The sequence below is a fragment of the Leopardus geoffroyi genome, chromosome D1, assembly GCF_018350155.1.
Source record: "Leopardus geoffroyi isolate Oge1 chromosome D1, O.geoffroyi_Oge1_pat1.0, whole genome shotgun sequence".
NCBI classification, from domain to species: Eukaryota; Metazoa; Chordata; class Mammalia; order Carnivora; family Felidae; genus Leopardus; species Leopardus geoffroyi.
Window position 1 is genome coordinate 71171371 of NC_059329.1, and position 20211 is coordinate 71191581.

The 20211-nt window shown below is 36.1% G+C and overlaps 1 protein-coding gene across 1 annotated transcript in view; it reads left to right on the forward strand.

The window, feature by feature from the left end:
- PDE3B (phosphodiesterase 3B) overlaps nucleotides 1-20211 on the forward strand; it is a 175175-nt gene that overhangs the window by 141047 nt on the left and 13917 nt on the right. The window contains exons 8-12 of the mRNA XM_045484612.1: nucleotides 4458-4609; nucleotides 5777-5914; nucleotides 6956-7067; nucleotides 9600-9713; nucleotides 17258-17457. Coding sequence (XP_045340568.1) covers nucleotides 4458-4609; nucleotides 5777-5914; nucleotides 6956-7067; nucleotides 9600-9713; nucleotides 17258-17457 — 716 coding nt within the window. The remainder of the gene's footprint in view (nucleotides 1-4457; nucleotides 4610-5776; nucleotides 5915-6955; nucleotides 7068-9599; nucleotides 9714-17257; nucleotides 17458-20211) is intronic.

Genomic DNA, 20211 nt, shown 5'->3' on the forward strand with positions numbered 1-20211 from the left:
AAAGAATACACACACACACACACACACACACACACACACACACACACACAAGAACCAATAAATCAGTTTAGCAGAGATAAGATACAATATCAGTGTTGTACAAAATTGTATTTCTGTGTACTAGCAATGAGCCATCATAGATTGAAATTAAGAAAACATTTTCGCTTGTAATAGTATCAAAAAGAATGAAGTAATTAGAATAAATTTAACAAGAGATTTATAAACTGAAAAACATAAAACATTGTTGATAATAGAGAAAATCTATGGGGTGCCTGAGTGGTTCAGCTAGTTAGGTGTCCAACTCTTGATTTAGACTCAGGTCATGATCTCACAGTGGTGAGATCAAGCCCCATGTCAGGCTCTGCACTGGGCATGAAGCCTGCTGAGTATTCTCTCTCTCCCTCTGCCCTTCCCCTGCTGGTGCATGTGTGCTCTCTCTCAAAAAAAAAAAAAAAAAAAAAAAAAAAAAAAAAAAAAAAAAATTAAAACTAAAAAAGAGAAAATCTAAATACATTGAGAGGCATTTCTTATTTAAAGACTGGAAAACCCTGGGGCGCCTGGGTGGCGCAGTCGGTTAGGCGTCCGACTTCAGCCAGGTCACGATCTCGCGGTCCGTGAGTTCGAGCCCCGCGTCGGGCTCTGGGCTGATGGCTCAGAGCCTGGAGCCTGTTTCCGATTCTGTGTCTCCCTCTCTCTCTGCCCCTCCCCCGTTCATGCTCTGTTTCTCTCTGTCCCAAAAATAAATAAACGTTGAAAAAAAAAAAAAAAATTTAAAGACTGGAAAACCCAGTATTGTCAATAGGGCTATTCTCCCAAATTCATCTAGAAATTCAGTGCAATACTTAACAAATTCTAGCAGGCTTTTTTTTTTTTTTTTGTAGAAATTGACAAGTTGGTCATAAATTTTACATGGAAAGACAATGACCAACAATAGCCAAAACAATTTGGAAATAGAACAAATTCGGAGGGCTGATGCTCCCTGATTTCATAATTTATTATAGAGCCTCTGTAATTAAGATAGTGAAGTATCAAAAGATGAGCCCGTAGTTCAGTGGAACAGAACTGTAAGTCCAAAAATAGATTCTTGCATTTATGGTCAGTTGATTTTGATATAGAAGTCAAGACCATTCAAAAGAGAAAGCATAGTTTTTTCACCAAATGGGGCCAAGACAATTGGATATTCATTTGTCAAAGAAAGAATTTGGGCCCTTACCTTATTATATACACAGAAAGTAACTCAAAATAGATCATAGACCTAAGTGTAAGAGTTAAAACCTTGCAAATTGCAGAAGAAAAAATTGGACATAATCTTTGTGACCTTGAGTTGAGTAAAATATTCTTGGATACAATGCCAAAAGCACAATCCATGAAAGAAAAAAGATGACAAGTTAGGCTTCAGCAAAATTAAAAACTTTTGCACTTCAAAAGACAACAATAAGAAAATGAAAAGACAAACCATAGATTGAGAGAAAATATTTGGAAATTATATATCTGATAAAGGTCTTACATCCATAATACATAAAGAACATTTATAATTCAATATTAAGTCAACTCAAAAAATGGGCAAGAGATGTCAGATATTTTGGTCTGAGTCATTTGGTGAAGGATATAAATAAATGGGTAATGAACACATGAAAAGATGATGAACATCAATAGTCACTAAGGAAATGCAAATTAATATTACAATAAGATACCACTACACTCAAACTAGAATAGGTATAATTAAAAAGACAAGACAATAGTGGGGCGCCTGGGTGGCTCAGTTGGTTAAGCACCCGACTTCGGCTCAGGTCATGATCTCATGGCCTATGAGTTCGAGGCCCACGTCGGGCTCTGTGCTGACAGCTCAGAGCCTGGAGCCTGCCTGGGATTCTGTGTCTCCCTCTCTCTCTCTGCCCCTCCCCTGCTCACACTCTGTCTCTCTGTCTCCCAATAATAAATAAACGTTTAAAAAAATTACAACAACAACAAAAAGACAATAGCAATTGTTAGCAAGGATGCAGAGAAATTGGAACCTTTGTGCATTGCTGATGGGAATATAAAATGGTATACCACTCTGGAAAACATTTTGACAGTTTCTTTAAAAGTTACACACAAATTTACCTGTCACCCAGTAATACTATGTCTAAGAATTTATCCATGAGTAAACATATGAGCACCCAAAGACAAGACTGGGAGTGTCATGATATCATTGATGATGCTGCAAATGTTGAAATGACCCAGACATCCATCAAGTTATGAATGGATACATATCATGTGGTATATCCATTCATTGTAATCTTACTTAGCAATTAAAGGAACAAACTTCTGATAACATGCCACTACACGTATAAAATCAAAATATCATTTTAAGTGAGAGAAGCCAGGCTCAAAGGATTACATATTGTATGATTCTATTTACATAAAATTCTAGAAAAGGTGAATTTATAGAGACAATAATCAGAGGAGTGATTGCCTAGAATGAAAATAAGCATCAACTATAAATAAGCAGGAAGGTACTTTCTGGGGGTGATGATAATGTTCTAAAACCAGATTGTCATAAAGGTTGCACAACTCTGTAAATTTACTAAAATTGTTGAACTATACACTTATGGGTGGATTTTATAGTATGTTATTAGACTATATATATACAGTTGTTTGGATTGACTGGTCTCAGCTGGGACATTCTCACTTGAGGACTCTCATGTGATTGCAGTCAGATATTGGTAAGGGTGACAGTCATCTGAGGGAATGATTGGGCTGAATTTCCAAGATGGGATTGGATTACTCACATGTCTGTTGACTATTGACTAGTCCATCTAAATATGACCCCTGTATGGGCTTCTTCCAACATGTTTGCTGGATTCGAAGAGAGGAGGAGCTGCCAATCAAGTTAATGGCTCAACCCAAAACACACCTAAAGTGTTACTTAATGCCATTTTCTGTTCATCAGAGCAGTCATGCAGCCTGTCCAGATTCCAGAGGATTAGGAAATAAATGCTCTCTTGATGGAAGAGCTACAGGAATACATTTGAGAAGAGTGCAAGGGGTATAAGAGAGAGTGTTGTAGACATCTTTGGAAAAGAACTTATTACATTTATTTCAACTGTTTTTATTACTGTTCTGTGTAAGACATAGTTACTAGGAGTTTGGGTCATTAAAATGTAAGTAGGTAATGTACCTTAGATGTCAACAATTTTTAGATGGACGGTAATTTTAGAATATTATTATAGTAGTACTGCCTTGACCTACCAAGAATAGTTGAATATTCTAAATTTTATTTCTTAAATGTTTTTCTTGGGGGAAAAAGTAATATTTTCCAAAGAATAATATTTCCTGGTCACCATTAGTTAATGATTTTTTAGTATATTCAGTGTATTAAGTTCAGAGTATCACTAACGTTTATTGACCATTTATTATATGTAACTTCCAATAAGATAGATATTGTTATCCATATTTTACAGGGGAAAAAGCTTGCCATTATCAAGTTCTAGTTCTTCTGAAACTCAGTTCCAATAAGTACTCTTAAAAACCCTTTTACTTAGGAAAAAACCCTACATATTGAAAAGTAATCACATCATAACTTTATAACTGATTAATATTCATACACTGTATTATCACCCCGATTAATAAACCAATGAACGAAATAGTACCAGTACCTCAGAATTTCCCCTCAGGCCCCTCCCAGGTATACCCTCTAAAGATAACATTTTTCTTGTCTTTCATATGTTTTTGAGCTTTTTATAAACAGAATCACAGAGTATGTACCTTGTGTCTGGCTTCCTTCATTCCACACATTTTTAAGAATCATCCATATTGTTGCATATGGCTGTGGTTCATTCTCTTCGCTACATACTGTTCAGTTGTGTGAATATACTACCATTTATTTCTTCTATTGTTGATGGGTTTGGGGGAAGTTTCCTGTTTCTAAGATTACAAATAGAATGAATATGATTTTTTTTACATGTGAATGAATACTATTTACCTACCAGTGCTGCTTCTCTTTTCCATGAGACTTGGGGGAAAAAAATATTATTAATCACATTGGTAGAAATAATTCACAATAAATGATACTATGTTTTCCTTTTTAGATGTGCCTTGATTTCATTCATTTATAATTATGAATTTAGGGTTTTCATAGCTAAAATTCAAACAATTTCACATGTTGGAAATTGCATACGTCAAATTGCTAAAGACGGAATTTTCCTGTTTCTCACTTTGATAAAGAATATCCCCACCCCCACCCCCACTTCTTTCATCCATGAATAGATATATCAGGTGAAATGTCTGTGTTGTCAGACCACAAGGTACCTGGGCCAAATAATCCAGCAAGATACAACTTAATGGTGCCATAAATTTAAACTGAATGCCAGTATAGTTCACTTTATGTGAAGATTTTTTATAAATAATTTTCCTTATAAAACTATGCATATAGTGCAAGTTTTATTCTTCTTATTACTATATGTATTTCTTGAAAGGTGATGAAGACAACACCGTTTCCTCAAAACAATCATTCAGCCTCACAGAAGTGCAACATGAAGTGGAAACAGAGAACACAGACTGCAGAAAATTATTTTTGGAAGGTGATACTCACCTAACAGAAGAGGCACAGAATGAACAGCAACCAAATGTAAAAGATAAACTTTCCATATGATTATGTTAAGGTGAAATATAATATTGGTTTAGTACTAGTGTCATTATTTTTGCTCAGAACAAGATTTTTAATATAATAGTATTTTTATTTTTATTTTTTTTGCTGAAAAGTCATACCATATTAAAGAATACTTTGGGTTAAAAATAATAGTTATAGTTGACCCTCGAATAGTGCTGGTATTAGGAGTGCTGACCCTCCCACACACAGTCAAAAATTCACATATAACTTTTGACTCCTCCAGAACTTAACTACTAATAATCTGCAGTTGATCAGAAGTCTCACTGATCGCATACACACATACATGTCAGTTCACACGTATCTTGTATGTTGCATGTATTGTATCCTGTATTCTTACAGTAAAGCTAGAGTAAAGGAAATGTTATTAAAAATCATAAGAGGAAATGCTGTATTTACTGTACCAACAGTACCGTGAGTACAGACTATTTATAGCGCTGTCCTGTGAAAAATCCATGTGTAGTGGACCTGCGTAGTTCAGACTCGTGTTGTTTAAGGGTCAGCTGTGCTTCTGAACTCATCATCCGAGAACAACAAAGTGCGTTCATTTTAAAATGAACACATTTTACTTAGTGATACAGTAGATATAGTACTTTCTATACTGATATTTTCTTAAATTGTGTATGTTAAAGTGTGGGGAACTTGTGCATAAAGCATTAAACAACAAAATCTGCTTATAATAGCAGTTTTTTGTTTTTGTTTTTAAGTTCAAAATTTAAGATTTTTAGGGGGAAAAAACCATCCATTCCTTACTAGTTAAACTAGTAATAAATGCCAGTATAAGGATAGGAGTCTCTATTATTCTTTGATATGTATAACTTCTAAAAACAATAATGGACTTTAGATTTGTATAGTGTTTTGGAAATACAGTATTTTTATTTGTAAAAGTACTGTGAAGATTCATAAGTCTTCTTATGCCTAGAAGACATTTTTACATTTTTCTGATAGCATTTTACAAAGAGAAGAACTAGGAAGTACAGATTATGTTTGAGAATAACTTCTGTAGAAAATAATATTGGCCATTTTTTAATGTTCAATTTTAAGTGTTCTCATTTGGATGTGGATTTAACAATATTTTTTAAAAGGTGAGGTTGAGTTGGTTTGTGTTTTTCCCCCCTATATGTACAGATTGAACAGGAAGCATCACTGGACCTGATTTTAATAGAAGATTATGATTCCTTAATAGAGAAGATGAGCAACTGGAATTTTCAAATATTTGAAGTTGTTGAAAAAATGGGAGAGAAATCAGGAAGGATCCTTAGTCAGGTTTGTTTAAAATCTCTACTTTTTTATCATAAATTAATTTTTCCTTGGATCTCTATAAAACACGAACTCTAAAAATGTATAATGTTGGTTTAGGCACAACTTCAACATTGTTCACTTAATTATTTTTCTCACAAATGAAGTTTTCAGTAAAAAATTTGAGAAGATATATATACATATATGTGTGTGTGTGTGTGTGTGTATAAACCCCTATATAAAAATAATTATATATAATGTATAATTTTATTTGAATAAATGAAAATATTAAATTTAAATATAAATTTAAAATATTAAAATAAATTTTAATTGAATAAATGAAAAGTAGTTTTTTGGCCTGTATTAATGGGGTTTAATTTTACTACAGAATAAAGATTTACTTTATACTGAAGCCTGAGGTTGAAGAGGACATAAAATGTGAGCTAGTTCTAACCACTGAAACTTAGGCTTCATTTCTGTCACCTGCCTCCCCGTACTTTACCGAAGGCCAAATGGTTCGTTTCATGCTAGAGCCATGGAAAAATAGTTCCTTGTTACCATCCAGACTCAAGGTTCTCCCTGAGGGGTTCATACAACAGCATCAGATTAACCTTCCCAAAATATCACTCTCATTATCTTCCGGGTATCGTATTTATGAAATGTACAAACATAAGGATAATTTATGTGGCGGGCATACAGTTTCACTTCATTGAAGTCTTTAGAGACAAAAATGTAATAAATACATTGTTTGGACTTCTATTAAGGACTAGAGTAGAATAGAATTCATGTGCCCTTTAATAAATTGTAAATAAAAAAACTAAAGGGAAGAATAGAAAAATTTTAAAGCTGAGACGTGATAGTTTTCTTTGGTTTTCAAGGGCTTCAGGGTTATGTCTTCCTTTTTAATGTTTTGAGAAGAATTTATTGTAGGAAAGTTTTTAATAAATTATTAACTTAAAGACATATACATGGTAACATCCCCAAATGCAAATCACAAAAACGTATTCTACTCAACTGCAAATAGAAATCCTGATTTTTAAAGTGAATTTTATTTTAATTGACATTTAGGTTATGTATACCTTATTTCAAGACACTGGTTTATTGGAAATATTTAAAATTCCCACTCTACAGTTCATGAACTATTTTCGTGCATTAGAAAATGGCTACCGAGACATTCCTTGTAAGTATTAACATATCTCATTATTTAAATTCAAATAATGCTCGTTTTGAAACTATTATTTTTCCCTTCAGATACTCTCTTAAACACTTTTTAAATTACATATTTGAAAATATTTTAAATAGGGATTTAAAAAGTAATCTGTATGCTACTACCTAGAGTTAACTACTGTTAACATTTTGGTATATATTCTTCAAGACTTTTTTCTTATTTTTCATAAAGTTAATCATAATACAGACATATTTATAATGGGTTTTTCCCTTAATTATTACCTGGTGTACAACTTTCTGTGTTAATAATTATTTATCTGAGTTCCTTGTCTTTTAAAATATTTGGTAATTAAGTAAGTCAAGAGTTTCAGAAAAATCTTGACTTTAAAATATTTAAAATTTATCCATAAAATTTCTATTTTTAACTGTGTCCTGACTTATGGAATAATTTCTAATGGCTCTTTGATTTATGGTAAAATATAATTTGAATTTTATATTAGGAAAAGATACAGTTTATATGTTGATACATTCTACAATTTTCCTTCATATGGACACATTTTGGGAAATCACTACTATAAACAGAGAGCAGATTTTTCTTAAATTGGCATAACTCATTAATTGGGATGATAATGTGGCTTCTATGTACCATAATTTCCACTTACAAAATATGCATTTCAAAAAGTGAATTTTATAAATAGAATAAAGTGATACTTTAAAATGAACTTCAGAGGAAGGGGAATGGAAAGAAACAGGCAGTAGAGTCTTCACTATCAGCTCCCATTAGGATACATTAGTTAAGAAAAGAGTCTCTGGGGCACTGGGTGGCTCAGTCAGCTGAGTGTCCAGCTTCGGCTCAGGTCATGACCTCATGGTTTATTAGTGCAGGCCCCACATCAGGCTAGCTATCAGCACACAACCTGCTTCTGATCCTCCGTTCTCGTCTCTCTGTTCCTCCCCCACTTGCTCTCTCTCTCTCTCTCTCTCTCTCTCAAAAATAAAGAAACATTAAAAAAAAAAAAGTGTCTCTGGATCTAACTTTTCTAAACTTTAGTTCCCAAATTTGTAAATGGAAATAACAATAGTTCCTACCCCATAGTTAATGATAAGATAAGCCGTGTAAAGCGTGTTTCAGAATTCCTGGCACATAGTAAATGGTCAATAAAAGGTGTTGGCTGTATTAATAATTAAGCTCCTTGCAGATTGACATCATGTCCTAGCAGTAGGCTGAATGTTAGTACTATCACCTGCTGATTCTACATGGTACTCATTAAATATTTGTTGAAATGTTGAACTTTTATTGAATATCCGTTATTCAATGATTTATGAATTTTTCATGAAGATTATATCATTTAGTCTTTGCTGGAAAGTTTGTATTCTCTACCTTCACAGGTGAGAAGTAAAAACTCAGAAGAATCATTCCCAAGATCATAAAACTAGAAATTGGAAAGCTGGCTTTCAGTTGCAGGCCTTGCCCTTTCAGATAGTGATATTTCAGTGAACCAATGTTTTCTTGATTATGTACTATGTCTCAGACACTGTTCTGGATGTTTTCATATATACCATTTAACACTTAATCCTTATAGTAGGCCTGAGAGGTATAGTTATATATAGCTCATCTTTTTTTTTTTTTTTTTTTTGATGTACATGTGTTGGAGGAGTGGGGGGTGAGGAGTTCAAGTATCCAGAATTTGTAACTGTTATCTGTGTGCCAAAACTTTTGTGTGCAAACATGGGTGTCCATAATCCAGACACTATTTACATAAGATTTTTAAAGCTACAAAATACCAACTGTAAGTAAATTTTCCAATGCCTTTCAATTGGCCCTTGTTACTTGCCTTCTCTTTGACTTACTATGTTTTCATAGTATATGTGAAAGTTTTTAAAAGAGAACTTTTTAACACATCAAGAGACTTGAAAAAATAGGATGAAAACAAGGGTGCCTCGCTGGCTCAGTCAGTAGAGCATGCAACTTTTTTTTTTTTTTTTTTTTACATTTATTTATTTTTGAGAGACAGAGTGCGACAGTGCACGAGTGAGGGAGAGGCAGAGAGAGAAGGAGCAGAATCCAAAGCAGGGTCCAGGCTCTGAGCTGTCAGCACAGAGACTGACACAGGGCTCAAACCCATGAACCGTGAGATCATGACCTGAGCTGAAGTCGGACACTCAACCGACTGACTGAGCCACCCAGGCGCCCCGAGCATGCAACTCTTGATCTCAGGGTCGTGAGTTCAAGCCCCCTGTTGGAGAGTGAGCCTACTTGAAAGAAAGAAAGAAAGAAAGAAAGAAAGAAAGAAAGAAAGAAAGAAAGAAAGAAAGAAAGAAAGGAAGAAAGGAAGAAAGGAAGAAAGAAAGAAAGAAAGAAAGAAAGAAAGAAAGAAAGAAAGAAAGAAAGAAAGAAAGAAAAATATAATTGTGGGAAATTATTCTAAGCCATACATTTTACTTATGAGGATATAGTAAAAGAGAAAATTATTGTATTTTTTAAAATGTTCTATGTTAAACTCAACAGAATGATCATTTTTATAAAATATTTTGGTGACTTTAGATCACAATCGTATACATGCCACAGACGTCCTACATGCAGTTTGGTATCTGACAACCCGGCCAATTCCTGGTTTACAGCAGATCCACAATGATCATGCAACAGGAAACGAAACAGGTACTTCCTTCTAGAAATCTTCCTTTTAATTATTTGTCTAGAAATAATAAATCAAGCAATCTCATTTCATTACTTCTGTTCTTTTAAAATTTTCAAAGAGTAACCTTTGGTACATAAAAAGGACTATGTAAATTTTGATGCATAATACATGCAAATTAGGAAACATGACTCACCTTAAGAGCTAGGTTAAGGTCCAATACTGTCGGATCTACCATGTTTCTTTCCTGTGACCCATCCTGGTGCTTGCTATCCCAAATATTATGATAATCCATTTCTTTGCACTTTTCTTTCAATTCTTTTGTTTGTTTTAGGTATATCATGTAAGTTTAAAATGTATAACATTCACAATGAAAGCAGACATACTTAAAAGCTTCATATAAACATTTAAATGATGATATTAAAAACCTTTCATAACATTTAAGTTTTGCCCTCCAAAAACGCTAATTCTCCTCATCATAAATATAATTAATTATACAAATGTAATGAATTATAACATGGTTCTCTTACTCTAGCTTGTAAAAGAGGGGAGAGTTACTCCAGTGAGATACACACATACATACATACATACATACATACATACATACATACATACATACCAGGACAGAATTTGCTTAGTTACAAATGCTTGAGAACTATTTCCATACTAATGAGTGTAAATGTCATAGATTTGGCCATTGCTTTATAGTCTTTGGTAGTTGAGTCCAAAGTACTGCCATTATTTTTCTGCCATTCCATATTTACTCTTTTTTAGTGCTCTTTGTTCTTTCCAATAGTCATTTTCTTTAGCTTTTGTGTTTGTGGATGTATTGATTTTCTTAGAAGAATATTTTCATATCTTAGCACATTTGAAGATACCATTCCATCCATTTCTGATTTCTATAGTTTCTATTGACGAATTGGCCTTCAGTCTTATCTCTCCTGAAAATTAATATGTCCGTTTTCTCTTTGCTGTTGGTTTTTAGCATTTTTTACTATTATGTACTCAGGTGATTTTCTTTGTAGTCATTCTGCTTGGAGTTCAGTGAGCTTCTTGAGTATGTTGATTAATAGCTTTTATTGGTTTCAAAATTGTGCTCAAAATTCTTCCAGCCTCTCTCCATCGTCCAATTCCAAAGCTACTTTCACATTTTTAGGTTTTTGTTACAACAATATACCACTTCCAGGCACAAAAGTCTGTATTAGTTTCCTATTGCTGCTGTAATGCCACAGACTTAGTGGCTTAAAACAGCACAGATTTACTATGTTACAGTTCTGGAGGTCAGAAGTCCAAAATAGACCCAGCTGGGCCAACCCAGAGTGTCAGCAAGATTGTGTTCTTCCTAGAGTCTCTTTCCTTGCTTCCTCCAGTGTCTAGAAGCCACTTGCCATTCCATGGCTCATGTCTCTGAAGAAGGGACAGCACTATAGCCTCTTCACGTCTCTCTCTGAGGAAGGGACTCAAAGGCTTACAGTAACAGGATGTTGAGAGGGGTTGATCATGTGATCATCTTCCCCACACCTAACTGAGTGTCGGAAGTTGTCCCCTTTTGCCAAGGTAATGAGAACATTGCAGCACTAATTCCTGGAGTAATAAAATGTCACACTGGTCCACCAATCACCATAGGGGCTTATGGAATTTAGGTGATAAAAGGACTTTTGGCCTGGGCCCACCTCATAAGTATCAGTTCTCTGAACCCACCCATCTGAATGCATAGTTCAAATAAACATACTGAGCAACTGGGCAGAACCCCTCCATTAATTCCTCAGTCTTTGCAGAGAGCACCATCATGGTAAAAAGGGTCAAATGGAATCCCCTGAAATTGCCTCATTCTAACAAAGTAGTGAACCAAAGCAACACCGTATTACTGGATGGATTGCATCCAGAAATTAGTGCCATTATGAAATACTTGATAGGTGCAGAATTTGTGATTTCCATCACGTTGCCATTCATCTTGGTATTTTGACTTTTACACAAGATGAATGGATCTTGGGAAATGATGGTAGATTATTCTAAATTTCATCAGGTGGTGATTCCAGTTGCCACAGTTATTCCAGATATGATCGTCTTTTGAATAAGTCAACCTAACTTATAAAGATTCTGTACCAGGTTGGGTGATTGATTTTGTCGGATCCTTATTATCAAGAGGAGATAAGGTTCCTACTGTATGTGAGAGGATGTATATCAGTAACCTAGGGGATTTTTTTGGCCTTTTTGGTACTCCTATGTCCAATGACAAAAGATAATGAAAAACTACTAATCCAGTATCATAGGATCACAATAGTGCAGAGCCTTGAAAATATAGGTCATTCCACTAGGCAAAAAACCATGATCAGTAGAGATGCTAGCTGAGGACAAAGGGAAAATGGAATGGGTAGTGGAATAAGAAAATGGTAACTCTGAACTATAGCTATGTGACCAGTCACAGAAGTGAAGTCTATAATAGCCACATGTATTTTTCCTCATTGCCATGTATTTATTTTACATAATAAACAAGTTTTTTCTTTCTCTTTCTCATTCTCCTACCACCCAATGTTGATGGACATTTGGGTTTTTTCTACTTTGGGGCTGTTATGAATACTGCTATGAGTATTCATGTACTAGTTTTTGTGTGGATATATGTTTTCGTTTCTCTTGGGCATACACCTAGCTGTGGAATTGCTGGGTCATAAGGTGATTCTGTGGTTAACAGTTTGAGCATCTGCCAAACTGTTTTCTAAGGGGGCTACACTATTTATATTCTCATCAACAATGTATGAAGATTCCTTTTTTTTGTCACTTGTTATTATCTTTTTTAAAAAAATTTTTTATGTTTATTTATTAAAAAATTTTTTTTTAGGGGCGCCTGGGTGGCGCAGTCGGTTAAGCATCCGACTTCAGCCAGGTCACGATCTCGCAGTCCGTGAGTTCGAGCCCCGCGTCAGGCTCTGGGCTGATGGCTCAGAGCCTGGAGCCTGTTTCCGATTCTGTGTCTCCCTCTCTCTCTGCCCCTCCCCCGTTCATGCTCTGTCTCTCTCTGTCCCAAAAATAAATAAATGTTGAAAAAAAAATTTTTTTTTAACCTTCATTGATTTTTGAGACAGAGAGAGCATGAACGGGGGAGGTTCAGAGAGAGAGGGAGACACAGAATCTGAAACAGCCTCCAGGCTCTGAGCCGTCAGCACAGAGCCTGACTTGGGGCTCGAACTCACGGACTGTGAGATCATGACCTGAGCCGAAGTCGGACGCTCAACCGACTGAGCCACCCAGGCACCCCTGTTTATTTATTTTTTGAGAGAGAGAGAGAGCACAAGGAGGGGAGGAGCAGAGAGAGAGGGAGACACAGAATCCAAAACAGGCTCCAGGCTCCAAGCTATCAGCACAGAGCCTGATGGGGGGCTCGAACTCACAAACCGTGAGATCATGACCTGAGCCAAAACCGGATGCTCAACCGACTGAGCCACCCAGGCGCCCCAGTTATTATCTTTTTGATAGCCGTTCTAGTGACTCTGAAGTGGTATTTCATTGTGGTTTTCATTGCATTTACTTAATGGCTACTAATGTTGAATGCCTTACTATGTGTATATCTTCTGTGAAGAAATGTCTATTCATGTCATCCATTTTTAAATTTGGTCATTTGTCTTTTTATTACTGAGCTGTAAGAGTTCTTTGTATATTTTGAATATAAGTCCCTTACCAGATTGATTTGCCCCTATTTTCTGCCATTCTGTGAGCTGTCTTTTTACTTTCTTGATAGTGTCTATTGAAGTACAAAAAGTTTTAATTTTGATGTTTAATTTATCTAATTTTTCTTTAGTTGCTCATGCTTCTGGTATCATGTCTAAGAAGGGTTTTGCCTCACCTAAGATCATGAAGATTTACCCTACATTTTCTTCTAAGAGTTTCTTAGTTACAGCCATTAAGTTTAGGTCTATGACCCATTGGAACTAATTTGGGGGGATGGATAAAGGAAGAGATCTAACATTCTTCTGCACATGGATATCCAGTTGTCCCAGAACCATTTGTTGAAAAGAGTTCTTTATATCTTCTCCACATAGTCGGCCCTTAAATGTTACTAAATGAGTTTCTACCTTAAAAAATTATGAGCATTAAATGAAACGACATGTATGAAAGAATCTAGCATCATACATGGCACATAGATAACTCTCAACAAGGTCTTGACACCCTTCTACAAAATCAGTTGGCCATAAATATGAGGGTTTATTTCTGGATTCTCAGTTTTATTTTATTGATTTGTATGTCTGTCCTTATGCCGGTACTACGTTATCTTCATTACTAGAGCTTTGTTAGTAAGCTTTGAAATTGTAAGTTTAAGTACTCCAACTTTGTTCTTGTTCAAGACTGTTTTGGCTATTCTGGATCTCTTGTATTTCCATATGAATTTAAATTCAGCTTGTGAATTTCTATAAATAATAGCTAGGATTTTGATAGGGATCGTGTGGAATCTGTAGATCATTTTGGGGGAGTATTGCCACTTTAACAATACTAAGTCTTCTGGTCCATGAGCATGGGTATTTTTTCCACTTATTTAAGTCTTCTGTAATTTCTTTTAACAGTATTTTTTAGTTTCCAGAATACTAGTTTTGTGCTTTTGTTAAGTTTACTCCTAAGTATTTTATTCTTTTTGATGCTAGTGTAAATAGAATGGTTTTCTTGGGCTTAGTTTTTGATTATTCATTGCTATCATATGTAAATACAGTTGATCTTTTTGCATAAAATGATTTTTTAGATCTTGCAACCTTGATCATCTTTATTAATTCTAATAGCTTTTTAGTGGATTTCTTAGGATTTTTCTATATATAACTTCATGTCACTTATAAGTAGAGATAGTTTTACCTCTTTGTTGTGTGTTGGTCTCAGCCTGTCAATAACCAGTGCTATGGCTGGACCAGCCTCTGTGGTTATTATGACTGCAAGATGCCCTTTAGCAATAACCACCACACAACTTTGAAAAAATAAAGGTTTATTATAAGAATTAAAAATTACACAGCATAGCTGGGACCACATAGCAAGGTCACAGGGGGAGAGAGCATGTGCACAAGCATGCATGCAAGTGGATACACCTGGGGTTCTGCTTTTTATTGGGGTCAAGGTTGGCGGTTTCACTGGCTCACTCTTTATTGGTGAATTTAAAACATAAAAGCAGGAACTTAAAGCATGGGTAGAGAGAAAACCAGCAGCCCAGATGATCAGTTATTGAAATCAAGATTTCTAGAAGTGGCCTGGCTTTTTATCTAGACAGGTGGCTGACAGGGTATTTCTTTGAGATAGCCATTTTTATAGTAGATGCCTCTTTGAAATGGATGCTTTGGAGATCAAAGCTTAATCCAGGCACTTATGTTACAAAAAGGGGGGAAAAAACTGTCAGAGTTTTTTCCAGTCTGGTTGTCTTTTGCTGAGGCCTCCTTTTAGATTAATCAGCAAATTAAAAAATCACCATTTTCTGAAAGAAAGTAAACAAGTGGAATCTGTAATAGTTACGTTTAATTGTCCTTGCCAGCCATTTTATTTTTCACACTATTACTTTCACGTTTAACCAAACAACAAAGAAACATCAATATATTAAGATCCTAATGTATCAATTCTAAGTAATTACTGAGTTTAAAAGGATGTCTTTTGCTATTTTTGCTATTTTATATATATACATTTATAATTCTATAGGAAATCCAGAATGCATATAATGTACATAAACTAATTCAAATTATTGGCTGATATTTATAACTAAAATCTTATTAGAAATTTGAATGTTTAGGGGCACCAAGATGGCTCAGTTGGTCACATGTCCACCTTTGGCTCAGGTCGTGATCTTGCAATTTGTGAGTTCAAGCCCCGTGTTGGGCTCTGTGCTGACAGCTCAGAGACTGGAGCCTGCTTTGGATTCTGTCTTCCTCTCTCTCTGCCCACCGCCCCCCCACCCCCTGCCTCCACTCACACTCTGTCTCTGTCTCTCTCAAAAATAAAAATAAACATTAAAAGTGTTTTTAATTAAAAAGAAATTTGAGTATTTAAATATATCTTTATCCATACATTTAACTGTCTTTTTAAAAGTTCTAGTGGGGGTGATTCTAAACCTCAATTTAATTAAATATATAAACAGCATAAAAATGAGGTATCTTTATAATTATCGCTAGTGTGTATTAAAGTTATTATGTTAGGGGCGCCTGGGTGGTGCAGTCAGTTAAGCGTCCGACTTCAGCCAGGTCACGATCTCGCGGTCCTTGAGTTCGAGCCCCGCGTCGGGCTCTGGGCTGATGGCTCAGAGCCTGGAGCCTGTTTCCGATTCTGTGTTTCCCTCTCTCTCTGCCCCTCCCCCGTTCATGCTCTGTCTCTCTCTGTCCCAAAAATAAATAAACGTTGAAAAAAATATATAAAGTTATTATGTTAAATTCATGTGATGGCAAATATTTTGAGTGAGATAAATTATGATCAAGATTGTTTTAGGGGCGCCTGGGTGGCTCAGTCAGTTAAAGCCGACTCTTGGTTTCGGCTCAGGTCATGATCTCGCAGTTTGTGAGTTTGAGCCCCACGTTGGGTGGGCTCTGTATTGACAGTATGGAGTCTGCTTGGGATTCTCTGTCTCCTCTCTGCCCCTCCCCAGCTCGCTCGCTCACTCTTTCTCTCTCAAATAAATGAACTTAAGGAAAAAAAAAAAGAGCATTTTGGACTTTGACAGGCCAGGACATTATTCCTAGTTTCCACTGATGAAGACAATGAATGAAATTTTGTATCTCTTTAATATCTTTGTGGTTTTATTTGCTGTCTAGTCTAAATATGGCTTATTTTTTCTTTTTTGTACTTTAAGATTATTTTAGCAAAAGTAGAGAATGACCATTTAAATAGATAAAGGCACTAAAATACAAAAACAATTTAAGAAATCAATAGTGTAAGATATTAAGACACTTAAAGCATAGCGCTGATAGTGAAAATATTGGTTCTAACTGGAGGATAAAAAGAGAATTATGTTAAATGAGACATTCCTCAGTTTTTGATGTCTTTTCATTTTCCATAATTTTTCTTGCCATCATCTTATAAGGGGCTTCATGGAAGGAAAAAGAGAAGGGGAAGAGTTGTAGTCTGGGCTACAAATGAAATGTAATCTTTCTGGATAAGATTTGAAATGCATCTATATTGAGAAGCTTAGTTTGTTAATATATTAAATTCCTATATCTCCATACTGTTTTCATGAAATTTTATTCTCCAGATTGCTTTTTTCCTGTTACTTCCTATGCCCTGGCCATTATCTCTAGCCCTTAAATAACAAATGTTTAGAAACCGGAGGTTTTTAAAAATTTTTATTAGCCTAAGTAAGAGAGCATCATAAAGATCTCAGAATGTCTCATAAAGCAAGTGACTTCAGCATCATGTTTAACATTGTTTGTCTCTAGTAGCATGTATGTTGGAAATAAAAGACTGTTGTAAGTCCTTGTTTATAAATAGAGTTTCTTTCTTTGATTAGTCAATAAGTAAGCTAAATAATCTTATTTCCAATGGGGAATCCTGTCCTTAGTCTCATTGTAAGTGAGTCTCATTGTAAGTGTAATGCTGGTGTATTTTGCTTGTTCCTCAGATTCGGATGGTAGAATGAACCCTGGGCAAATTGCCTACATTTCTTCGAGGAGCTGCTCTATTCCAGATGAGAGCTATGGGTGCCTTTCTGCAAACATTCCTGCACTGGAATTGATGGCTCTTTACGTGGCAGCTGCCATGCATGATTACGATCACCCAGGGCGGACAAATGCATTTCTAGTGGCTACAAATGCCCCTCAGGTAGGAAATATTTTCTTAGAAAGTTTAAAAAGCAATTCTCAAATGTTACAACCATGTTGTAGATCCTTTTGTCAAACCATCCTTCACTACAGTCAGAGCCATTCCATGTACATTGTAATTACTCGGATTTTAACACATGACATTGACATGATTGACATGATGTGTGCTCAAGAATTAAGAAGCCATTACTGTCTTCCACTGGAAAATAAAATGTTCAGGAAAGAGTGACTGTTTTACGAAATTCTGGAATTCTTGTCAATATTTTTCCCTTTGGTCAAATTGATGAGGCTGACTAGATGGAAAACTTACTCTTCCTTCTTCCTTTCTATGGCTAAAAACCTAATGATGAAGAACTATCATTTTTGTTGTTTTCCTCTTTTGCCCTTAATACTCAGACTCCAAATCTCTTTTCTAGTACCACATTGTTTTTGTATCCAATACAGCTGACGAGGTGCAAGATTCCTTTACGGTCAAAATTTTCACAGAACGTAGGAGTTGCCAACAAATGGATACTGTAATGGCAGTAGCTTTACCCATTAGGACTTGGGACTAAATCCTTGGTTTTAAGTGGTCGTGGGTGTTTGTTTAGGCTGGCGATTCCTGAAATGTCATCTTCATGCTTGTAACTGCGTGTCTTACAAAGAACAAATCGTCAGTTGGCTGAATTTCTTACGTCTTCACTTCACTGCTCTATGTATAAACCTCACTTCTGATTTTTTTCGTCTTCAGTAGTCATCCTCTTTGTCACTTCTCTTTCACACACTCTCACTCTTTAAAATATAGGAGATAGATTCTCTAGACAGAACAAGAATAGGACTCAGAGACAAGAGAGAGAGGGTTAAAAATGTTACGAAACTCACTTCTCCAGTGGGACTTTATTAATAGCTCATGTTTTCCACAGATAACTTTTTAAAGAATTTTCATCGAGGGGCACCTGGGTGGCTCAGTCGGTTAAGCGGCCGACTTCAGCTCAGGTCATGATCTCGTGGTCCGTGAGTTGGAGCCCCGTGTCGGGCTCTGTGCTGACAGCTCAGAGCCTGCAGCCTGCTTCTGTTTCTGTGTCTCCCTCTGTCTCTGCCCCTCCCCCGTCCGCGCTCTGTCTCTGCCTTTCAAAAATGAATAAATGTTTAAAAAAATTAAAAAAAAAAAAAAAAGAATTTCCATCGAGATATAATTATTTGCCCTCTAAGAATTATGAACTAAGGAGCACATGTTTCCTCATTTGCTGTACCAGTCCCACAGGAAGCCTGTGCATTGTCTCTTGCCTCACGGCTCATCATCTTTGACAACCCTGGTCCCGTCGTGAGTCAAAGAGCAGGGCACAGGTGGCACAATGCAGAAAGCACTGGTCTTGAGATCAAGAGACCTGAGTTTGACTTCTTATTACCAAGTTACTAGCTGTGTGACCTTAGATAAGTCACCCTTGTGTCCCTGAACCTCAAAATATGTACCGAATCTGATTAAAGGCAAAGAGATCACATACGAGAAGTTTTCTACTATTTCATATGTTTGAGAGGCTCCCGAATCAGATATCAGGTAGACGGAAATTACTTGCTGTTCACTCTTGGCTTGACGTCTTTCATTAGCTTTGAGTATAGGTGAGTCAGACTTACTTATTACCTCTCCTCCAAAGGATATGGCAAGTGAGAGAATCTCAGTGTTATTTCTCTCCCATGCAGATAAACCAGTAATGCATGAATATAATTTATACAAGTTATATGCTCAAAATGGTTGTCCTAATCAAAATAAAAATATGAAGTCTGGATATAGTATGAGTAACACACGTTATTTCTAACTTCTCATCGCTAAGGATGGCCAAATGATGAAGTGATGGGAGGTGTCAGAATAGAAAGGAAATTGATAGGGAATTCAGTTACTGGAAAAGGATAGCCTTCCAACCAGTCTCCTTGCTTATGTCTGACTCCCTTTCAGTCTGTTCTCAACTCCTAAGAGCCAGAGTAACACTGTTTAAATGTGAGTTACATCACTTTCTGTTCCAAAACCTCCAGGGGCTTTCATTCCACTCCTAGTAAAAGTCATTGTAATGGCTCAGAAGGTCATATGTGATTTAGCTCCTACTAATTTTTCCGTCTTTATTCACCCAGGTCCAGCCTCCTTGGCCTCCTTGCTATTTTCTCCTGTATCCTAGGCACACTGCACACTCCCTTCTGAGACCCTTTGCACTTTCTGCCCTTCCTGCCGGGAGTGTCTTGCCCCACACATCTGTACAGCTCACTCTGTCACCTCCTTCCATTGAAAATTTCAAAAGCCCCTTTCTGACACTCATGAAGTTCCTTCCCTGCTTTATTTCTCTCAGCAGCGGTGCTCATTCAGCATGCTATTTGGTTTATTGCCTTTCTCTCCTCAGTGGAATATGTCTTCATGAGACCAGGGATTTCCATCTTTTAGTCCCTAATACCTAGAATAGTACCTAACACATAAAAGTCGTTTAGTAAATATTTGTTGAATGTTGAAGGATGCCTGATTTCTTTGCTCTGCAGGACCGCTAGCTTGTCTGAAATATATTCTGTTCTTCCTAAAGTAATGAGATGCACGAGACCTTGTTCAGCTAGCACATGTGAGATAAGGACTCTTCTGTGAAAGCGTGCGGCATGTTTATTAGGTAATAAAGTAGGTTCTTTCGTCTTGGGAAGCTCAGTGGGTCTAATTAGGCCATGATTAGTGAAAAATGTTGTAGCTCCAGTGGCAGTGTGCAATACCATCAACTGGATCAAACCTTCTTCATTCTCATGG